Source organism: Theropithecus gelada, chromosome 14, assembly GCF_003255815.1.
Source record: "Theropithecus gelada isolate Dixy chromosome 14, Tgel_1.0, whole genome shotgun sequence".
In the NCBI taxonomy this organism is placed as follows: Eukaryota; Metazoa; Chordata; class Mammalia; order Primates; family Cercopithecidae; genus Theropithecus; species Theropithecus gelada.
Genome location: NC_037682.1, coordinates 110,663,317 through 110,676,273, shown reverse-complemented (window position 1 = coordinate 110,676,273; position 12,957 = coordinate 110,663,317). Strand labels below are relative to the sequence as shown.

The 12,957-nt window shown below is 47.0% G+C and overlaps 1 protein-coding gene across 16 annotated transcripts in view; it reads right to left on the bottom strand.

Annotated features, from left to right (window-relative positions):
• Positions 1-5,904: 5,904 nt before the first annotated feature.
• HINFP (histone H4 transcription factor) overlaps positions 5,905-12,957 on the bottom strand; it is a 15,788-nt gene continuing 8,735 nt past the window's right edge. For 6 of the 16 annotated variants that reach the window (XM_025356466.1, XM_025356467.1, XM_025356465.1 and 3 more), the window contains 8 exons: positions 9,687-9,916; positions 8,992-9,103; positions 8,658-8,810; positions 8,067-8,144; positions 7,859-7,979; positions 7,638-7,776; positions 7,421-7,545; positions 5,905-6,876 (listed from right to left, as the gene is read on the bottom strand). In XM_025356466.1, coding sequence (XP_025212251.1) covers positions 6,462-6,876; positions 7,421-7,545; positions 7,638-7,776; positions 7,859-7,979; positions 8,067-8,144; positions 8,658-8,810; positions 8,992-9,103; positions 9,687-9,916 — 1,373 coding nt within the window. In that variant the 3' untranslated portion in view covers positions 5,905-6,461. Of the gene's footprint in view, positions 7,019-7,420; positions 7,546-7,637; positions 7,777-7,858; positions 7,980-8,066; positions 8,145-8,342; positions 8,398-8,657; positions 8,811-8,991; positions 9,104-9,686; positions 9,986-11,018; positions 11,133-12,957 lie in introns of all 16 variants that reach the window. The other 10 variants (XM_025356473.1, XM_025356472.1, XM_025356471.1 and 7 more) reach the window with 5 other exon arrangements.

The window sequence follows — 12,957 nt, the reverse complement described above, 5'->3', positions numbered from 1 at the left end:
AGCCAGATTCTGTCTCAAAAATAAAAATAGGTCAGACGCAGTGGTTCATGCCTGTAATCCCAGTACTTTGGGAGGCCAAGGCAGGTGGATCACCTGAGATCAGGAGTTTGAGACCAGCCTGGCCAACATGGTGAAACCCCATCTCTATTAAAAATACAAAAAATTAGCTGGGCGTGGTAGCAGGCGCCTGTAATCCCAGCTACTTGGGAGGCTGAAGCAGGAGAATTGCTTGAACCTGGGAGATGGAGGTTGCAGTGAGCAGAGATCACGCCATTGCACTCCAGCCTGAGCTATAGAGCGAAACTCTGTCAAAAAAAAAAATAATAATAAAAATAAATAAATAAATAAAATAAAAATAATGAAATTCTGTCATTTGCAGCAACATAGATGGAACTGGAGGACATTGTGTTAAGTGAAATAAGCCAGGCACAGAAAGACAAATGTCTCATGTTCTTACTCATATGTGGGAACTAAAAAAGTTGATCTCATGAAGGTGGAGAGTAGAATGATGGTTACCAGAGGCTAGGAAGGAAGGGTAGTGAAGTGAAGGGTAGGGGATGAAGAGATTGGTTAATGTCTACAAAAATATAGTTAGATGGAAGGAATATGTTCTAGCATCCCACAGCACAGTAGGGTGATTCTAGTTAACAGCAGCTTATTGTATATTTCTTTTTTTTCTCTTTTCTTTTTTTTTTTTTTTTTTTGAGATGGAGTCTCGCCCTGTTGTCCAGACTAGAGTACAATGGCACGATCTCGGCTCACTGCAACCTCCGCCTTCTGGGTTCAAGCAGTTCTCCTGCCTCAGCCTCCTGAGTAGCTGGGATTACAGGCACGCGCCACCATGCCCGGCTAATTTTTTGTATCTTTAGTAGAGATGGGGTTTCATCGTGTTGGCCAGGCTAGTCTCGAGCCCCTGACCTCGTGATCGCCCACCTAGATCTCCCAAAGTGCTGGGATTACAAGAGTGAGCCACTCTGCCTGGCCACTTATTGTATACTTCAAAACAGCCAGAAAAGGATTTGAAATGTTCCCAACACGAAGAAATGATAAATGTTTGAGATGATGGATATCCTAATTACCTTGATTACACATTGTATGCAAGTATCAAAATATTACATATTACCCATAAATATGCATACTTATTATGCATCAATTAAACAGAAGTCCCCTTCTTGACCACAACCTTTCCTTTCTGCCCACTAATCTTCAGAAGCCTCACTGGAATCTCCAGTGGTGTGACTAACTGCTGTACTACCTTCAGATTCCCAGGCCCTCACCGTCCAGTCTGGACTTGATGATCCATCTCTAGCTGCTCTAATTGCCTTGCTCCTTGGCCCTGTGCAACCCATGTCCTGGCCACCACGCCATTGCTGTGATACACCCAGTGGTCTGTCTTCTGTTTTTGTTCCAGGGGTGCTCCTGTCTGCTAAAAAAAAAAAAGAAAAAAAAAAGGCTGCGCACGGTGGCTCAAGCCTGTAATCCCAGCACTTTGGGAGGCTGAGACGGGCGGATCACGAGGTCAGTAGATCGAGACCATCCTGGCTAACACGGTGAAACTCTGTCTCTACTAAAAAATACAGAAACCTAGCCGGGTGAGGTGGCGGGTGCCTGTAGTCCCAGCTACTCGGGAGGCTGAGGCAGGAGAATGGTGTAAACCCGGGAGGCGGAGTTTGCAGTGAGCTGAGATCCGGCCACTGCACTCCAGCCTGGGCGACAGAGTGAGACTCCGTCTCAAAAAAAAAAAAAAAAAGAAAAAGAAAATTGTATGGTTGTATTGAAGTTGCCCCTGTCTGATCTTGGTCTTCAACCTCAGCTGGGTGGTCAGGTCTTCTGTCTCATTCTTGTATCTGTAAATGGCATTTCTAAAATGTGTCAATTCATATAAATCCTTAATCCAACAAATTATCCTCAATAACTTTAATTCCTACTTTATCAATGAAATAGAGACCACCGAGCATGAAATCCACCTTATGCCTATGAATAAAATCCATATCCACTCCCACTCCTACCTTCTTCTCTGTACTCCATTCCTTTCCAAGTTTTATTTATCTACTTGTTCTCTATATTCTTCCCACCCCAAATCTAGGGGCTTTACCCTATCAATATCCTCTCTCCTGTATTTCTCCCTTTTTTTGTTGTTGTTGTTTGTCTTTTTAGACAGAGTCTGGCTCTGTTGCCCAGGCTAAAGTGCAGTGGCATGATCACAATTCACTGTAGCCTGGACCTCCCAGGTTCAAGCCATCCTCCCATCTCAGCTTCCCGAGTAGCTGGGATTATAGGCACGCACCACCATGCCCTGCTTTTTGTAGTTTTTTGTAGTCTGGGTTCTGCCATGCTGCCCTAGCTGGTCTCGAACTCCTGGACTCAAGCAATCCTCTCACCTCTGCCCCTGCCTCTGCCTCTGCCTCCCAAAGTGCTGGGATTACAGGCATGAGCCACCGCACCAGGCTTCTCTTGTATTTTTGAAATCTTCTCTCACTGGCTTCTTCCCTTTGGCTTCTAGTCTCTTTCCCTCAGGAAATTAGCCTTAAGTTCCACGAGGGGAGGGACATCCCCATTCCTTTCCAAGTTTCATCTGCTTACTTGTCCTCCACATTCCCTCCCCAGCCAAGAAATCCAAGCTATTTAGCATAGTATGAAGAAGCTTTCACCATCTCCTCCACCCTTCCCTCTCAGCCTTAAGTCTCTCTGCTACTGTACATGAAGTGGATATGTTCCTCATTTGATTCTTGGTTTTTAGCAAAATTCATTGATTCATTTAACATGCATTGAGCGTCCAAATTCACTAGGTCATAATCTTACAGTAATGATTTATTCCCCATGACCATTCATCATTCCTCTCTCTTCTCATCTTGGAGAATCATTTTTCTTTTTCTTTTTCTTTTTTTTTTTTTTTTTTTTTTTTTTTGAGACGGAGTCTCGCTCTGCCGCCCAGGCTGGAGTGCAGTGGCCAGATCTCAGCTCACTGCAAGCTCCGCCTCCCGGGTTCACGCCATTCTCCTGCCTCAGCCTTCCGAGTAGCTGGGACTACAGGCGCCAGCCACCGCGCCCGGCTAGTTTTTTGTATTTTTTAGTAGAGACGGGGTTTCACCATGTTAGCCAGGATGGTCTCGATCTCCTGACCTCGTGATCCGCCCGCCTCGGCCTCCCAAAGTGCTGGGATTACAGGCTTGAGCCACCGCGCCCGGCCTTTCTTTTTCTTTTTTTTTTTTTTTTGAGACACTGTTCTGTCATCCAGGCTGGGGTGCAGTGGCACAATCACAGCTCACTGCAGCCTCAACTTCCTTGGGCTCAGGCAATTCTCTCACCTCAGCCTCCTGAGTGGATGGGACTACAGGCATGCACCACCAAGCCTGCGCTAAATTTTTGTATTTTTTTGTAGAGATGGGGTTTCGTTATGTTGCTCAGGTTAGTCGTGAATTCCTGGGCTCAAGCCATCCACCCACCTTGGCCTCCCAAAGTGCTGGGATTATAGACATGAGTCACTGCACCTGGCCTGTTTTTGAATTTTCCTTTTTAGTTGACACTTTTTTGTTTTTTTGTTTTGTTTTGAGACAGAGTCTTGCTCTGTCGCCCAGCCTGGAGTACTATGATGTGATCTTGGCTCACTCCAACCTCTGCCTCCCAGGTTCAAGCAATACTCCTATCTCAGCCTCCCGAGTAGCCGGGACTAGAGGCATGTGCCACCATGCCCAACTACTTTTTGTATTTTTAGTAGAGACAGGGTTTCACCATGTTGGCCAGGCTGGTCTCGAACTCCTGACCTCAAGTGATCTGCCCACCTCAGCCTCCCAAAGTGCTAGGATTACAGGCATGAGCCACCATACCCGGCCATAGTTGACATTTTTTTATATCCACCCAGTTATTCTAAGTCCTCTGTGGTTGTGGACTTGTCCCAAATAAGAGAAAAGAAGTTATCTGCTTCCAACTCCTGGACCGCCTGCCTTCTCTCACAGGGTGTCTCCTTAATCTTCAGACACCATGATGCTGGGACCAGGGTTGACTTTAGGTGAAACTCGAAGGTAACCAAATTAGTATCATCACCCTGCTTCCTCCAGGAGCCCACTGTCACCCACCACAGCCTTTAGTATCCTTCCAGAGGCCTTTGGCTGCCTACTCAACAATGACCCCTCACTTCTGGTCCAGTACTTTCTAAGCCATGCATACTGAGTCCAGGATCCCAAGTCACCCCTCCTCCTAGGGAATGGAATCACATGGTAACAGACCAGAATCTCTTCTTCTGTCTCCAATGTCCAGATAGAGCAATGGGATTTGGTGTGGGCATGACTGAGACTAGTAGGGAAGGCCCTTTTCATAGAATGCTGGCCTGTTCCCAAAGACACTGCTCATGGAAGAATGGATAAAGTCACTAGTGTGGTATTACTCAAAGGGCACGCCACATCAGTGCTTAGAACACCAGCAAAACAGGGGAACTGAAAAATAAAGGAAAAAATTAGAAACAGAATTTGATAGTCAATCTATACACAGTATATGTTTTAAGTATAATCATGTTGAACTTGAAATATGTTTCAGGGCTTAATATTTTCATTCTGATTACATATGAAAAATGGGACACCACAATCTTTTTGGAGTTTAGAACCTTTAAAGTCTTCATCTAGTCTTGGTTAGGTGGAAGGTCTCTTCCTGGATGAAACCTTTCCTGATTCCTTGCCCAGGTAATACCATCTACTCCTATTTGGAGCCTTCTAAATGTACCCTGATAAACTTCTATCACTCAGCTTACCTAGTCTTTCCTTGCTTCTACATTGCAAGTCCCTCCAGGGAAGGTCCTGGGTTTTATTCATCTTTGTATCCTTAGCACCTGTGCCTGGACTATAGTAGGAACTCAGTAAATGGCTGATGGGATTAATGAAGATATTTTTTTCTTTCCACAAATAGACACACAGTTTTCCTTTCTTTGTCTGTTTGAGATAGAGTCTCGCTGTGTTGCCAGGCTGGAGTGCAGTGGCATGATCTCGGCTCACTGCAACCTCCGCCTCCCGGGTTCAAGTGATTCTCCTGCCTCAGCCTCCCAAGTAGCTGGGACTACAGGTGCACACCACCATGCCCAGCTAATTTTTATATTTTTAGTAGAGACAGGGTTTCACCATGTTGGCCAGGATGGGCTCAATCTCTTGACCTTGTGATCCGCCCGTCTCAGCCTCCCAAAGTGCTGGGATTACAGGCATGAACCACCACACCCGACCTTAGTTTTTTTAGTAATAGAATTGTCTTTAAAAAAAAAAAAAAAAAGGCCCAGAGATCCTTTTTGGGTAGCTTCCTGTCCACCCAAGACTATTTCCTTGACCTCTCTAGTATAGCAGTAGACCATAAAAATGGACACAGGGTGCTGAGAAGTAGCTGAACCAGACTAAATGATTCTTATTTTGCAAGGTTTCAATCTCTTTGAGAATCCAGCAAAAAACAGATCCTTTCCCCAGGAAAATGCACAGACACATAATTTTTTAGTTTGGCTCCTGGACCATTTGATTGCCTCCCTTCCCTAGGAGGCTTTCCAATCCACTCTGTACCCTCAGCTTCCTTCCCACTCCCAGGTAAAGAACCCCTACCCTAGAGGCACTGGGTTCTAATCAGTATTCAGAGTGAGGCCACAGTTAGCTGTCCTATCCTCCTGGTGAGCCCATTCTTGTTCATTCTATAGTACCACTACTGCCCACTCACAGCCAAAGACCTGGGACCTCCATGGAAATGGCATATACTCTAAGAAGAAAGAGTGAAGTTTCACCAAGGGGAGGAGGAGAGGACAACAGGACAGTTAAGCCAACAAAAAACCAACCACTTGAGTCACCAGAAGGGGAACAAGCCTAACTATTCAGCTCCTCTTCTGGGTGGCTATTCTCCTCATTACCTATTAAACTGCCACCAAATGTAAGAAGAAATGAGTAAGAGTCCAAGCATTTCTTTTATTACCAAAAACAATTTGTTAATAAACACGCTCAATGCCTCCTATCCTGTCCCTGAGGATAATCATGAAAGTCCTTGGGGTTGTAGAGGAAACCTTAAGAGGAAAATGGCTAACTGGTTCTCAATGCCTTGGCTGGCAACAAAGAAAGGACCCTTGTAGGGACCAGTCACATGCCATCTTTGGGCCTAAGGAGCCCTAGAGATGGGAATGGATGTGAGCTAAGGATTTAATCACCGTCAAGCATGTCTTGAGGGTTATGGTTAAGCCTGATAAGAGCCTCTTTAACAAGAACACACACATCTAGGATCCCCTCAAAGAATCCAAAGTCCTCAGGCTCCCCACAAAATGCAGTCTGGCAGAAAAGGGAAGTCTTTAGAGTCCATAGAATGATGCAAACCCAGACCAGAGTGGACCACACTGCTCTCAGCACCACTCCTAAAGGCATCCATTGGCAACGGCTGTCCACTAGGGGCACAGCCACTTGCCTGGCTCAAACTCCAGGACCTGGAGAAGAAACGGTCTGGCTCTGCGGCCTTCAAACCATCTGGATCTCTGGCTCCTCAGTTATTCCTTGAAGCTTTTCCATGATGCCCCCTGAGGGTGGCTCAGGGGCTGGGGGAGGCTCTCCTGGGGCTTCAGACAGCACATAGTAGACAATCTCTTGCTGGCCTTGGGCATTGGTCTGATTCACCACATGGATGACAGAACTGGGGTTGTCCTGAGAGGCTGAGAGGGCTGTCCCGTCGCCAACCTTGCCCTCCTCTTCCTCTTCCTTACGTCCTGGCTCCCCTGGCACTGTTTCCAGAATAATGCCCTGCAGGCTGCTCTCGTTCAGCGACGTTCCCAGGCCCGATCCTTCCTGTGGTTGCCGCAGCAGTTGCTGTGTCAGCTCTACACTCTCGTAGCGAACCAGCTGCAGCCGCATATAGCCATCTTCATGTTCCTTGTACCTGGTGAGGTAGGAGCATAAAGGGCAGCAAATCCAGGCAGGGGGATACAGAAATGGCGTGGAGGCTGGCAAAGTAAGGAACAAACATGAGGGATGGAAGAAGTCCTGGATTCCAAGTGACAGGAGTTGAAGACAAAAAAGGTCTTTATTGGAATATGTAGAAGAAAAGGCAAGAGGGAAAGATCATTACTCAAAATGGAAAGTTTTATGTAGAAACCCAACCAGAGAAACAGAGACTGACTGTGTTGAAGGGTGAAAGTGTCAAAGGATTTATGAGAAGGCCTTGGAGCTAAGGATCAGAACCCTTAGACTCTAGCTCTAGTTCCGGCTGCAGGACTTTTTGGCACGATTAATTGGGTTTGGCACCATGCCGTACAATTAAAAAAATAGAAAAATAAGCTTTGCTCCACCATTATTCTTAGGATTCTTTGCATCTAAATGGAAATGGTAGACATAAAACCACCATCAAATTAAGGTTTTCACAACTTGTTGAAAAGGTATAAAAACAAGTGTGTTAATCTGGGAAGGAGGGCTGAGAGACATACCGAAAACGGGGATGCCCTGAGGGCCACTTGAACTGGTGCTTCTTGCGAAGGTGCACGGTGAGGTTGTTGCCCCGTGTGAAGCATTTGTCACACACATGACATTTGTACCTTGGCTCAGAGTCTCCCTGATGGGGAAGGAAGGGTAAAATGATACCAGTTCTTCACCCCAGGGTCCCCCATACTTCCACTAGCCCTTCGCACCACCAGCCCCACTCACTTCGTGTACTTTGCGGTAATGGGACTTGATAGAGCAGAGGGAGCGAGCAGTGAAGGTGCAGTTCTCAAAATCACACCTGTAGGCTGGCTCCTCACTGTGGGTATCCAGGTGCTTCTGGAGATCAATAAGATTCTTGCAGCTGCCATGAGAAATCAGGAGGGATTGGAGGACATGGGGAACACAGGAACACGAGCTGTTTTCTGGTCCCTGGTCCCCCTTACCTGTAGTCACAACAGTCACATTTAAAGGGCCGGTCCTCACTGTGACGAAAGCGCATGTGGTTGCGGAGGGAGGAAGGCAGCGGGCAGGTCATGTCACACAGAGGGCACTTATAGTGATTCACTGAGAGAAGCAGAGAGGAGGCTGTGATGTGAGAACTTGTGGAAGCTTGGAGGGCAGCAGGGAGGCTGGGGGCCGCAGGCCACTCACCATGGTTGCGCATGTGGTCCCGCAACAGCCGCTCCGTGGCAAATCTCTTGGAACAGTGAGAACACTGGAAGTGCTGCTCTGGGGTGGGGCAGGCAGAAGAAAGGAGGGCTGTAGGGGATAGTGGACAGGCACAGAAAGGAGAGGGGAACCATCCCAGGCAGAAGGGAACCACCCAAGGAGAAAAGGAGAGCTTAGGGAGCTATGAATGGACACAGTATCATGGAAAGAGCATGGGACTTGGAGAACCTGAGTTAGAATTCCAGCTTCACCACTTACTAGCTGTGTGATCTCAGGTAAGTGATTTAACCTCTCTGAGCCTCAGTTTCCTCATCTGCAAAAAGGGGGATAAGAAGCCTACCTCATGGGGCTGTTGTGAGGATTCCCTGAGTAACTGGTAATACACACAGTAAGTACTGAATAACAATGTCTACGAATCTGAATCAGCAAAGAGACTATGGGAGGTGCCTGAGCCCAAAAAGAAGAGGGAGCCAAGAGGCAGGTCTCTTCAGCAGCCACCCCCGCTAGAAACATGCCCCTAACCCATTGCAAGCAGGATAGCCTGCATCTACCCCACTTCCTCTGACTACTTACGATCCAATGAGGTCTGGCGACGGATGTGATCTAAGAACTTGGTATTGTTGGCAAACATGCCCCCACAGGTGGGGCAGGCTACCACTTTCTCCTGGGTATGGCTGCGGAGGTGCTCCCGAAGTTTACTGCGGTCCTTGAAGGTGCAGGTACAGCCTAGGAAGGAAGCCCTGTCACTCTCCAGCCACAAAACCCGTTTTGCCTAGGATCTGGTACCCCTGAGTCCCTCCAGCCAGCAGCCAACCTTGCCCCTGTAGGACCCCTATCCCTTTCTGTCCTAGCTCTTCAGCAACCCCAGGGTTTCTTCCAGAGACCAGAAGTTAAGGAGTAGCCCTACCTTTCCAGCCACACAGCACCACAGGGTTGTCCTTGCCGACTGCTTCATATTCACAGCACAGACTGTGTGCTTCCACATGCCGATAAAACCACTCAGGATTGTCGAAGGAACTCTGTGCCAGGGCAACTTGGGGTGAGGACTGAGGGTGGGTAGAGGGACTCACCCCTATGTGCCCAAAGAATTATTGGCTCTCTCCCAAATTAACTTGATGGGGATGGGAAAGTTTGAAGAAAGGCACTACACAGAAATGGAGGAGTGGCCAGGTGCGGTGGTGGCTCAACCCCATAATCCCAGCACTTTGAGAGGCTAAGGCAGGAGAATCACTTGAGGCCAAGAGTTTGAGACCAGCCTGGGCAACATACCCAGACCTTGTCTCTACAAAAAATTTGGAAGTTAGCAGGGCATGGTGGTACATGCCTGTAGTCCTAGCTACTTGGGAGGCTGAGGTGGGAGTATTGCTTGAGCCCAGGAGTTAAAGGTAACAGTGAGCTGTGACTGCACCACTGTACTCTAGCCTGGGTTTCAGACCAAGAGCCTGTGTGTAAAAAATAAATAAATTTTAAAGAGAGCAAAAGAAATGGAGAAGAGATACTAGCAGGAATCTTGGAAATAGAAGGCATCCCTGAAAGGGACAAGGCTTCAGAGTTAAGACCCCCAGCTTCCTTCCACCCCAATTACTGGCACTGCCTGCTGACCTCACAGTGCTCCCACAGACACAGGAAGTGGTCAGGGATATCAGGGATGACGTTCCGGCTCTGGAAGTCCAGGATGCAGGGGCCGAGGTCAGCCTGGCTTTGCAAGGCCTGCAGCCCCCACTGTTTCAGCTTGGTGTGGTAGCAGTGGAAGTAGACATGGCGGATGAGGTCAGCAGAATTGTCCAGAGAACAAAAGCCACATTCCTGCCACAAGCAGGAGAATTCTTCCTCTGTAGAAAGGGGTTTAAAAGGAAGAGTCAGACACTTTTCAAGGCTCAGGTCACCTTCTCCCTGCAGCACTAAACAGAGAGTGAGGAGGCTGGACTCTAATCCAATTACCAGGAGTTCATTTAGCAAATACCAGTATTTAATGAACATAAATTGTGTGCCAGGTAGAGGGACTATAACAAGTAAAAAGTGTCCCACTCCTTGCCCTCACATAGCTTTCAGTCAGGGAGAAAGCATATTCATCAAATAATCAGATCTATAAATATAAAATTGCAACCAGTGATGAGTGTTACAAAGTGGGGATATACGTGGTGCTATAAAAGTATTAAACAGAGATAATTTGATGTAGACATGGTGTTCTGAGTAGCGTCCCCATGTTGAACTCTGAAGGACGACGGATGAGTATCTGTAAATAGGTGAAGTGTGGTCTAGGCAGAGGTGAGAGTGTGTGCAAGGCCTATGCCAGAAACAGACAGCAGAAATGGCCGGCATGCAAGACCTCTGACATGTGTTTCTGCAGTTCCTGATGAAGATGCTGCCTCTCGATCTCAGACACCTCCCACTTCTTGTAAAACCACCAGTCCTCCTTCCCCTCATGTTTTGCTTAAGATCTGCCTTCTCCAAGAAGGCCCCATCAACTCTTCCAATCCATTTCCTATCTCTCTAGCATCTCTAAATACTGTATTTTCAGTGCTTTATGGAAGTTAACTTGTTTTGAAACACAGATACTTTAGAAAATATAATCATGCCCCAATTTTTCTTTTGTATAAATATGACTTGAATTTTGAAACTATCAGTTATGGTTCAGTCACCAGACTTAAAACAGAATTTGGGGTGGGAGAAGGACAGCTGCCTCCATATTTCCTGTAGAATACAGTTTTTCAGACTGTGTTGTGACCCATTAGTGGGTGATGAAATCAGTTCAATGAACTATAAACCACATTTTTGGGCTGGGTGCGGTGGCTCATGACTGTAATCCCAGCACTTTGGGAGGCTGAGGTGGGCAGATCACCTGAGTTCAGGAGTTTGAGATCAGCCTGACCAACATGGAGATACCCTGTCTCTACTAAAAATACAAAATTATCCGGGCATGGTGGTGCATGCCTGTAATCCCAGCTACTCGGGAGGCTGAGGGAGGAGAATCACTTGAACCTGGGAGGCAGAGATTGCAGTGAGCAGAGATTGCAGCGAGCTGAGATCGCGCCACTGCACTCCAGCCTGGGCAACAAGAGGGAAATTCTGTCTCGGAAAAAAAAAAAAAAAAAAAAAGAAAGAAAAAAAAAAGCCACATTTTCTTTTTAAATAAAAGAGAATAGGATAGAACATTGCAGAAAGCATTCAGTAAAAAAAGTATTATTTCAACGTTTTTTTTCTTTAACTTTGGTGTACAAGGTTGTGATAAAAAATGTATTCCTTCGATACATGTTCTGAGAACCTCCTGAGGGCTGAGTCACAGGCAAAATAAAAACATATTTAAAAAATAAAACAGGCTGGGCGCGGAGGCTCAAGCCTGTAATTCCAGCACTTTGGGAGGCCGAGACGGGCGGATCACGAGGTCAGGAGATCAAGACCATCCTGGCTAACACGGTGAAACCCCATCTCTACTAAAAAATACAAAAAACTAGCCGGGCGAGGTGGCGGGCGCCTGTAGTCCCAGCTACTCAGGAGGCTGAGGCAGGAGAATGGCGTAAACTCGAGAGGCGGAGCTTGCAGTGAGCTGAGATCCAGCCACTGCACTCCAGCCTAGGCAACAGAGCAAGACTCTGTCTCAAAAAAAAATAAAAAAATAAAACGCCGGGCACGGTGGCTCACGCCTGCAATCCCAGCACTTTGGGAGGTCAAGGCAGGCACATCACAAGGTCAGGACAAGAACATCCTGGCTAACAGAGTCAAACCCCGTCTCTACTAAAAAAAAAAAAAAAAAAAATTAGGCGGTGTGGTGGTAGGCACCTGTAGTCCCAGCTACTAGGGAGGCTGAGGCAGGAGAATGGTGTGAACCCAGGAGGTGGAGCTTGCAGTGAGAGGAGATGAGCCACTGCACTCCCGCAAAAGAAAAAAAGAAAAGAAAAATGTATTCCTGCCAGATGCAATGGTCTATGCTTATAGTCCCAGCTGCTCAGCCTGCTGAGGCAAGAGGATCACTTGAGGCCAAGAGTTTAAGATCAACCTGGGTAACCCAGCAAGACTCTGTCCCTAAAAAAAAGTTGTTTTGGCCAGGTACAGTGGCTCACACCTGTAATCCCAACACTTTGGAAGGCCGAGGCAGGCGGATCACAAGGTCAGGGGTTTGAGACCAGCCTGGCCAATATGGTGAAACCCCGTCTCTACTAAAAACACAAAAATTACCTGGGCATGGTGGCGGGCACCTGTAATCTCAGCTACTCGGGAGGCTGAGGCAAGAGAATCACTTCAACCCAGGAGATGGAGGTTACAATTAGCCAAGATTGCACCACTGTACTCCAGCCTGGGTGACAGAGTAAGACTCCATCTCCAAAAAAAAAAAAAAAGGTTTTTTTCCTTTTTCTTTTAAATCCTGCCACTTATTAGTACCATGACTTTGGACAAGTTATTTTATTCCTCTGTGCCTCCATTTCCTTATTTGTAAAATAGACATAATAATAGTACCTATCCCATCCTGGCTAACACAGCGAAACCCTGTCTCTACTAAAAATACAAAAAAAATTAGCTGGGTATGGTGGCATGCACTTGTAATCCCAGTTACTAGGGAGGCTGAGGCAGGAGAATTGCTAGAACCCGGGAGGGGGAGGTTGCAGTGAGCCGAGATCACACTACCACACTCCAGCCTGGCGACAGAGCAAGACTCAGTCTAAAAATAATAATAAATAATAAATAATAATAGTGCCTATCTCATAGGCTCTTTGGGAAATAGTGCTTTAATGTAGGTTTAAAAAAGTACTGGCCAGGCCGGGCGCGGTGGCTCAAGCCTGTAATCCCAGCACTTTGGGAGGCCGAGACGGGCGGATCACGAGGTCAGGAGATCGAGACCATCCTGGCTAACACGGTGAAACCCCGTCTCTACTAA